Below are 10285 nucleotides of genomic sequence, written 5' to 3' on the forward strand. Positions count from 1 at the left end.
ATGCTGAACTACATTTTGGTAGCCCATAAAGTTATTATGAAATCAGCTTGCTTGCCAACTGGTTTGTAATAATATGGAAAATGCATTAAGTTGTGAGATGGGGAAAAAAATGCACGAGCATATGCAAATGAAAGTTCATATAATGTTTACATTTACTGTCTTTCAAGCTACTAACTGAAAAAAAAAAAAAAAATCTAATGAAACTAATCACCCATAAATACCAATCACAATAGTGAAAGACATGGAGGAAACAATTCCCTACAAAATAATCTACTTTCAACGCCCTCCCTCTCACCCACCCCTGCCTGGCCTTAAGGGAAAAGAGCAATTATTTCTTAATTATTTTATGAAACAATGTTAACTACTTTTCAGGTTGCTTAGTAGGATCTAAGCTACCTAAAGTTGAGACTCACATGCAAAACCAACAAGACCAACATTATTTCCTTACCAGAGAAAAAACTTACAACAGCTTAATGAAGACACATTGAAAAGTATGCCAACTTTTTTCATTCTTGGTTGACCATCCCTTAATAGAAATTATGCTGATAATAGTCCTCTCACAAGAGTAATGCAAGTATTCCTTATATGGAGTAACAATACTACGACAGTATTAGCTGCTTGGTAGAGTTTTTAATAATTAACTAGAAACAAAAAGAAAAGCTAGTACAATGCAAGTCTGCAGGCCTGCAGTGCATTTCTATAGCCACAACTGGGCCTCTCATTACAGCTGGCTATACTGTTTCGAGAATACTCCTCAACAGTAGTAAGCATAAACTAGTAAAAACCTAAGATATCAATGACAATCACTGAAAAGAAAAAGCATATTCTCCATAGCATGAAAACTAATTCTTGCAGAAAATTTCCTACTACATCTTCTTTTCTAGATTTCACAACCAAGAAAGTATTATAACAGGAAGGTTTACTCCTTTAAATTAAAAGCTTCTACCTTGGGAGTTAGCAAAATTCTTTTGTACGTAACTGCAAAGATCTAACATGGACCCTTGCCACTGTAACAAACTTCTTGGCACATTCCAGTCACACGTTGTTATTACTAGCAGTCTATTACAAAACAACTGTTGCCATCAGCAGGAGGCGGGAGCATTATACCATACCTTTTGGTAAACTATAGAGCACACCAGGTCTTTAACAGCAGAGAGGGACAGGTCCTGAGCTTCAATGGTGACAGTCTCTCGAGTGAGACCAATTTGCAGAAGGAAGGAGACCCCATGCACAGAGCCCCGGGAGTTGGTGAGGCTCTGGGTACTGAAACTGCCATTGGAGAGTCGACTGGAGAGCCCCGACTGGGGACTTGAAGACAAAGTTGGGGTTTGTGGTGCAGCAGCATGACATGTAGGTGGGGAAAACTTTTGTAAGGATGGGGGAGAAGAGTCGTTTGCTGACATCTGACTTGTTTTACTCTGTCGAGATCTCCCTAGTAGTCAAATTCTAAGAAAAACACGTTTTAAAACAAGGATAATGTAACTTTCCCTTTCTTAGTTCAGTAAAACACCCCTGACCAGTAAAACTTAATTTTCCCTTTCATTCTGTGCAAGACAAAGCACAAAATAATTTCAGCTGTAAGTTACTTTAAATTAAAGGTTCTCTTTCCACAGTTCCAATCAGCTGACCAAAAGCAGACTGCCTGTCCTTTAGCACCACGTCCGGACAACAGAGGCTTATATAAAGGCCTCACAGAAACACATCAGCTCTGCTCTTTTACACTTGTCCTTCATTTTTATGTAACAAAAAAAAAAAAGCTGGAGAAACAGAGAGAAATAAATGTTGTTAACTCATTAAAAGTATCCTCGTTCACCTAATTCCACAGATCGTATCTTAAATGCAGACTCATCTTCATGTAGACAGTCTTTTAGAATTTAAAAAAAAAAAGTGTATCCTTGAGCAACAACAAAAGTCCATGTATGTGATGAATCTATTCCTCCTTCAGAAAGTCTTCTCTGAATTCACAGGACACAGTTCGCTTGGAGATCAGTGAAGGTATCTGATTTCATTTGTATAAAATATTTTAGCTCAGGAAATGCAGGAGCAGAATGTCTGAAGACACAATCACATTAAATGTAATCTCTAGCTTCAACCAGATAATCTCCAGCATTTGTAAACGTTGCACTCTGCCTGTAGGGGAAAAGATAAAGTTGTTATTTCACATGAAATGCATAAAATTGCATAGCAATGTCAAAAGCTCTCTACTTTGAAGCAGGAGGATCACCAATTCCTTGTGTTCAAGTGAGCTATGTTAGTAACATTTTGTACATATAATCTGAACTTAACTGATTTCCCACTGTATGATACACAAAACAAATCAGACCTTACACTGCCCAATATGTTACCGCATCTTTTAATTAACAATAATTTCGCACACCAAAGCACTTAACAGTTAAAGGGGGTGGGGGGGGGGGTGAGGGAGTAGACGACAGCTCTGCTCTGTAGGTGTATACTGAGAAGCTGGTGGGTAGGGAAGGAAATTCATTAAATGTATTGAAACATCAAAAAAACCCCACCATAATGTCAAAACTCAAAAAAACCCTATGTGGCATGTACTGGTGATACCATTTTAATACTTTTATTCAAGAAAATTTAAGAACATCTTGCACAAACTGCACCTGTAGGAAGATATGCATAGCACACAACTGAGCATTAGTTCATTTGAAAAAAAAAAAAAAAAAAAAATCATCTAATGCTCACATGTCCAATTAAAAAAGCAAGTCTGCTAAAACCTTTAAAAATAATTTCATTAGCACCAGTTCAAAATACTTATTATAAGATGCTGCACTACCTAATTCAGTATTTCAAGCATTTCATGAGCAACTGAAATGCTATAAAATAATCATTTTTAGATTCCACATGCAGCTTCTGGCCCAGAAAATGTTACCCATTAATGCAAAAGTGGTTCAAGTGTATCGTTACCACCTATCGCCAATGTGTCATACAGGACACCAAAATCAATAAGCTCATGTATCTCTTCCTTCCCTTAGATTAAAAAAAAAAAAAAAAAAAAAAAGGAAAAGTATTACTAATATTAAATGAAATTTTAGAAACGAAATGCCACAGTTTATCAAATGCCACAGTTTATCACATGGAATATAAACTGTCCTTACTAGAAATAAAGCTGGTAACTGGTAAACCAGTCCATTTAATAGATTACACACTCCTGGTATTTACCAGTGCAATAACTCAAAACCTTACTGCCATTACATTCCAAAAGGCAGAGAAGGAAACAGAGGTACATGAACTGCAGTACTGGAAGGAAAATAAGCTCTTGGTTCTGTGATAAAAATTCCTAACAGGGGCTCCAGAAAAGAGAACAAATTGATAACTTCTGCATTTTCAGCATAGGTATCTACCAACTGTTGTCTTCAAATACTCAAGTTGCTAGGCATTTACCAACACCTGAAAAAACAACTTTCACCTTAAAGAACACATTAAACATGATACAGATGAAGGTAATAAATAGGAAGAATGAGGGCACCAACACTAACATTTAAGCACCTTTCTCAATAAAGCAGCTTCACAGTGCCTTCAACTTAGCTTGAAGATGACTTATTCTTGTTTTCTACATATTGTTTTTCTCTCCCTCACTTCTCACGGATACCAGAGACAGCAAATACCAAGCCTTAGGGGCGGATCTGCATTAAAAACCAATAATCCCTGATCAACATAATAGAAAATGGAAAAGTCATATGATGTGGTAGAATTAATGGGTCTACTAAGTAAGTTTAATTTAGACAGTGAAAACATGCTGTGAAAGCTCACCTACAGCTGCCTAATTACAATTATAGTTATATTTACCAAAAGCATGATGTATTTGCATTTACAAAGCGTTTTCATACCAAGTTGATTTGCATATAAGCCTTTAACGAAGTTTATTTTCACTACTTGTTAGGAAAGAATGGATCTTCCTAAGAAAGGAAAACCATAGAAACTGCTCGCTTCACAGTCAGGATAAACTGAGTCCGAACATCAAATAAAACAAGTGCATATTGAAATTCATATTCAATCGTGTTATTTTTATTTATACGTATAAAACCCCCTACACCTCAAAAACCAGAGAGGCACGAGGACTGTGAAGGGAGTCCCCCCACCCCCGTGCACAGCCCGCAGCCGAGGGGCGCTGACCCTCCCCTTCCCTCCGGGGCTGCCCCCAGGCCAAGCAGCTCTCGGAAGCTTCACCCACTCTCCCTTCTGGGCACGGCAGGGACTTGGAGCCCCGCTCCAAGCGGCTCCTCTCACCCGTCTTACCCCCGCGGGGGCTACTCACTTCCCCGGTTCCCGCCAGGACGGACTGCAGCCGCTGCCGCCCAGCAGCCAGGCTCCCGCCGCCGGACCACGGGGCCGCCCGCAGGTGCCAGAGCCGGGGTTGCGGGCGAGCGAACGGGCGGAGAGGGGCGGGCGGAGGAGCCGCGGGCGCGGCGGCGGGATGCGTCCTGCCTGCCACGGGTCACGCAGCCCCGTCCGGGCTGGCGCTGGCAACCGCCCGTCCTGTCCGGTCCCGTCCCTCCCAGGTTTAAATCCCCGCCGGGCGACCCGCCCCTGCCGGCACAGCTCCCCGCGGCGCCGCTCTCCGGAGATGATGTGGCCTCGGCCCGTCACCCCCACCCCGGGGCACCCCCACGCCAGGGCGGAGCTGCCGCCGCGACGGCGCTTTCCCCCCGCGGGGGACAGTGAGGGCCCCCTCAGAACCTCCGGGGCAGGGCCCTTGCCGGGGTCGTCGTCGGCGACATCGCCGCTCCTGCCGCGGCAGGAACTTTCCGAGTCCGCCCCCGCCCTTCGCCGGCGCGGCGGGCCCGGCCCCCGCCCCCCCGCTCGCGACCCCAGCGGCGGCGGCGGCGCGCGCCCCCCGTCCCGCCGACCTCACCTGCGGTCCCGCCACACGCCGGCTGCCCCGCACCGGAGCTGCCCCGCGCACATCTCCCCCGCCGCGCAGCCCCGCGGCTCCCCGCACACACCAGAGCCGCCCGGGACGGGCTGCGGCACGGGGGATACCGGGAGTTGTAGTCCCGCAGGCACGCTCTGACCCTGGGCGCCGCGCCACGGCGAACTACAACCCCCAGCGTGCCCCGCGCGAGAGGGTCTCAGTGAGGAAGGCGGCGCATGCGCAGAGCTCCCCAAAAGAGTTTCCGTTAGTTTTGTTGCCTGTGGCGGTCGCTGCCCTGAACCGCTAACGGGACGGCGGGGCGCGGTGCGGCGGGGCGGTGCCTTCAGCGGTGCTTTGCGCTCCATCTTGCCGCTGGCGCCCCGCCGCCGCCCTCGCCTCTCCGGCCCCCGCCGCCTCCAGTCTTGCTAAAACTTGGGTCCGCGCCAGTTGGCGCCCGCTTGCAGTTGTGCCAGCGCCGGCCTCCCGTTTCGACAGCTCCTCCGCCCACCCGAGCGCCCTGGGCCTCCCCGCTCCCGGGCCCCCGCAGCCCTTCTCGCCATCTGCGCCACTTTCGGTTCACCTTTCCGGGGCGTGGGTGGCGCGGTGCAGCCCCGCGGAGATCTCCCCAGGGCCTCGGACAAGGCCTTTCATCGCTGCACAGGAAATACTTGACCGTGTGTGTCACAGGATCACGTTGGTCTTGTTCGTGGCTGCTCTGACCTGGTAGCTTGAAAGGGCGTCCTGTGAACAGCGTGCCTGCCGGTCCCTGCGATTCTCTTGATGGCCCCCACTGACGATCTCATAGCTTGCCACAGAAGTTCTCCACACCCTTTCGGACATGGCTGCTACTACCTCACAGCCCCCACTTCTCCCTGATTCACCAAAATCTCATCTTCCCGCTCTGTGTTAACGATGCCACTCTTGCATCATCAGCAAATCTCTGCACGCAAGATATTTAGCAAACACGCATTTAGCAAAAGTACTGAATACTGATCACAAGGCAAAACTGCATTTGTAACCACCCACCAGCCAAAAAGCTCCCTGTTAAGAGGCAACCCATAATCTTCCTTCTTGAACTTGCATTAAATTTCTGTGTATGAGTCTTAAAATACTATCCACTACTCTAAGAAGTTGCTGAAGTTTAAATTGTATACCAGACCAAAAACGCTTGGAAAAGGCAAACTGTCAACAGAAATTCAAAGCCTTCTAACTCTCAGCTCAGTGAGATACAGATGGAGAAGCAGATTAGTGCTTTGTCAGTTCAGTGCTGCTTGTAACGTACATTTCTCATTTCCTTCATCTTATACTCCTGAGGCCTGGCCTAAAACCCACTGAAGCTGAGTGGAGTATTTCCGCTTACTTCACCTGACTTTGCATCAAACCTTTATACCATGCAGCTGATACAGAGTGTGACCAGGTCCATGTTCTGACTGGAGACAGTTTATTTGATAAGGAATTAGCCTGCAGCTTCTTGTTGAAATCTGGAACTACTCTAAAACTGTAGCAGTTAATGGTTGATTCTGCTTTAAACTGGTTTTGAACACTAAAAAACACCCTGGGACTTTTTAATGAAGGCTATTCCATGAATAGAGGATGTTCTTGCCAAAGCTCTGCTCCAGATAACTCTGCAATCTTCGTTTCCTCTTTCATCTAAAGTGGGACTCCCACACGCCACCACTGTAAACATAGAGCTTGCCTCCATAAACATGATTTTAGATGTTTAGCACAGCAAGGAGTCATACTCTAGGGTAGTTAAAGTGCAGCAGCTCCTCACATTCTGAGTAGGAGCCCTAAAAATAGCTGTTTATGGACAATACCAGATGGATATTAGGTATTACTGCAATCACTGGGCAACGATTATACTTCTTTGTAAAGCAGCTCAGCTTTATGCCATCCAATAGGGTTGGTGCCATTTAATTTGCTGTCCTACGCCATTATAGCTGCTTTTTCATAAATTAGAACAGAAGATGGATTAGTTAAAATCAATTTATTACGGAACACAGGAAAGATTCAGCCAAAACAACGTGCTTATAAGTATCGGTGCAGCGGTTCTCGCTACTAAACATATTCGTGAAGCATCCAAAAACTGTTTGTAAAGACTTCCAAGTAAGACACATCTAAGAGCAGCTCCGCATTTCAGCATCTGTGTATAGAGCAGCACATACATCTGCACATATGTACAACTGACTTTGTGTGACTACATAGCACAGCATTATGGCAGCATAAGCCTTCTGAACCAATTACAAGGCAAACATTCTGGTTTGTGATTTTTGTGACTACCATAATTAGTGATTTCCTGTGGATTTCATTGAAGTTCTTCATCTTGTTTCTGAGCCCACATAATTCCCTCAGATGGTTAGCTTGTTTTCACAGCTCAGAGCTTTCCCTGCTGAAGCCATCTGCACTTTTGCAGCTCAATTGTTGCAATTTTGCACAAATTGCTCTCTCTTACAGCTACATGATACCAGGAAGTAGGGGTAACTTTTACTGTATTTACTTGCTCTTTTAAGAAAACTCCTTTTCATTCTATATGGAGTAGTAGGTCTGTACAGACAAACTACATTTGCAACAACTGTTTTATAACTCTAAAAATACATCAAGATTTTCCAGTTTGAAGTTAAGAACGCTGATATTTGGTACTGGATATTTTGTATCTGAAAATGAAAACTTAACATATTCATTTCTATTCACCAATGTAATGTTTGGAATATTTTCATATCATCTAACTGGGTTACAAAGACGGCAATGTCCTGGAAGGCTTGACTGGTGCATTTGCCTGAGAAATTGTGTGAGCACATGCTGCTGTGATTATTTTTCATTGCTTTTGACACTGATCTTGCATAGCAAATGCCCCATTCAGGATTTGCAAGGTCTGCAAGAAATGCTTGCAAAAAGAGGAACTGACATTTCTATGGACAAAATGTCAAAATGCTTTTCTTTTCCCAATTGTTTTTTTTTAGTTCATGGTCTCCTTTCTTCCCGTCCCCCCGTAAGAGAACTGAAAAAGAGTTAGATGTTCAGGTTTGGTTTGGATAAAATCCTGAAATGTGGATGTGTCTCTGAATTACCTCATCGTCTTGGTTTGAGCCCTTAGCTGAACTTTGTCCGAAAATCTACCTCCAACAAAACAGTGACAAGTTTAGTGTAGGCTTGAAAAACATGGCATCAAAATTTACCTTGCTATAAATGCACTGAAAACAAAATATATATTTATATTGTTAATTATATTAAATTGACCTTTTGGAATTCACTTACCCCCAACTAGTTTAAAGAACGGTCTCACAAGTCCTTGCGCCTGCCAAGTAGGTAGCCTCATTCACATCATATAATCCTGCTACACCAACTCTGAAATAAAGTATTTTCCCTAAATAAGGGTTTAGGGCTAATCTGTACGTTTCACTTATTACAACTTTGTCTGTGGATACATCTGCCCATGGAAACGGAACCTCTTAAATCTGAATCACCAAGCATGGTATTTCCACAGCCTGGTAAAGGCTGCATTCCAAACCCCACAGAGACCAATGGTAGAAGTGCTGCCTGAGATGAGCAGCAGCTCAGCCCCGCAGAACACATGTGAGCACCAGGCACCTGCAGGACTGTGTGCGGCTTTGAGAACATGAGCCCCACCACTTTTACCCTTCGGGCTGCAAGAGCTGCCTGCAGATTCCTGAATATGCAGCACCCCAGGCTGCCAGACAGTGGAAATCTCAGGCTGTGTGTTCTCACTGCTGGCTTTACCGCTGCTGGTGAATCAGCCACCGCTCAGGCACAAAACTGCCTTACGTGAGGTGGATTCAAAACACAAAGAACCACACTTGCTCTCCTCTCCCTACCACGGGCCTGCCAGTTGAACAAGCTGAGCATCCAAACTGTATTTGAATCGGTGGACAGTGCAGGAATCCCCCTTCTTGGGAAAGCAGGCATGCAATAAATCTGCTGCATCTGGCAGCGCAATGTGCTCTGACGGAGGTTATCAACTCCCCAGGTGCAGGCTGGCTGAAATGAGGCTGAAACGCTATGGTGCCAGCACAGGGAAAAGCTGCTGACATTGCTGCCTCTGACGTCTGTCCTTCAGTAGATGGCACTGTCACATCGGCTGACTTATAGGGAAGGATGATGTACAGATTATATTTTTACAGGCAATGTATGGTTTTCTTTAGGTGATACCTGGTTACATCTATTGGTTTTTCAGGGTAATAAACCAACTATTTTAAATGTATAAAATGGAACAGCTGACAGTTGAGCAATTTGTTGACATCTTCTCAATTTGGTCATATGGAATACGGCTGAACAACATAGTTTTGCTTCATAGAACCCCTGGGGGGGGAAAAAAAAAAAAAAAAAGATATTTCTCACCCTTAGTTATTTTTTTTAAACTTGGTGTATTTTTTTTTAAATAGTCACATAATTCTCTTTTCAGCTGTGAACTGCTCTGATTTCTGTTACATTTCAATAGATTACTTTTTTTCTCTTCTCAGCCTGGTTTATATCATTAGACATGGAACTTTCTGGCATGGTTATGAGAGGGAAGAAGGTCTCCCAAATTTTTAAAGTGACCCCTTTAAAAAAGCCTGTTCAGTCTCTCTATGCATCTGGTCCAGCACTTACGTTTTTATCTGTGTTTTCCATGTAGGTAACATCAATACTGTCTTAAGCTGACTTTACGCTTGCCAAATTTGTAATCTATCAAAGAACTGTAGTCCTCAGTGGGACCACAATCCCTTAGGGGAAAACAGTGTTAGCTGGTCCTGAATCAAGTTTATATTCCTGGCAAATTTCTCCTGTAGCTATTGGAGGGGGGAGTATGTTTGTTTGTTTGTTTTTCTGCTAAAATGTATAAGAACCCTGGCACATCAGCAAGAAATTTTGTCCAGCATGTGGATTATATAGTCAACCACAGGAAATCTGATCAAGGAGCAACAGATTTTTGTTCTGTTGTGTAGTCCTGTTGGGATCACTGTTGTCTTGGTAGGTGGATTTAGACTAATTTCCCATGACTGGGTCTCTGCTGACACTCTGAGGCTTTTGCCTAAGAATCTGTAAACCATGCTGATTTTTCTTAGTAATCAAATGATTTCCCATTTCTCCCTAATCAACTACTTGGCTTTGCATTTGGAACAATTTCCTAACAAAGCAACGTAAGGAACTCTTAAAGGAAGAATGTTGTTTTCGCAACTGTAAATCTGAAACATGACCCAGCAGATAATGACTGAGAGATGTTCACTGTCAGACCTTAAATATAAAACAAAGCCTCTTTGCACTAATCGCGGAAATGTACTAATGCAAACCGGTTTCTGTGGCTAAAGGTTAAGTTAGGGGGGCAGGTAATAGCCAGAGAGCCAAGAAACCACACCTTAAATGGAAATAAATAAATAAGGGGAGGGGGGCGTTAGAACTGGAGTAGTGAGAGAGGTA

At 44.2% G+C, this 10285-nt stretch overlaps 1 protein-coding gene across 4 annotated transcripts in view; it reads right to left on the reverse strand.

The window, feature by feature from the left end:
- The window catches only part of PRKD3 (protein kinase D3), a 44622-nt gene extending 38946 nt beyond the window's left edge, over positions 1 to 5676 (reverse strand). The window contains exons 1-2 of one of the 4 annotated variants that reach the window (XM_082049529.1): positions 5591 to 5676; positions 1113 to 2130 (exon numbers count right to left, since the gene is read on the reverse strand). In XM_082049529.1, the coding sequence (XP_081905655.1) occupies positions 1113 to 1403 (291 nt within the window). In that variant the 5' untranslated portion in view covers positions 1404 to 2130; positions 5591 to 5676. Of the gene's footprint in view, positions 1 to 1112; positions 2131 to 4273; positions 4297 to 4870; positions 5329 to 5450; positions 5473 to 5590 lie in introns of those variants that run through there. The other 3 variants (XM_082049531.1, XM_082049528.1, XM_082049530.1) reach the window with 3 other exon arrangements.
- Between the last annotated feature and the right edge of the window lie 4609 nt (positions 5677 to 10285).

This window comes from Streptopelia decaocto (assembly GCF_964273445.1).
Source record: "Streptopelia decaocto genome assembly, chromosome: 3".
Lineage (NCBI taxonomy): Eukaryota > Metazoa > Chordata > Aves > Columbiformes > Columbidae > Streptopelia > Streptopelia decaocto.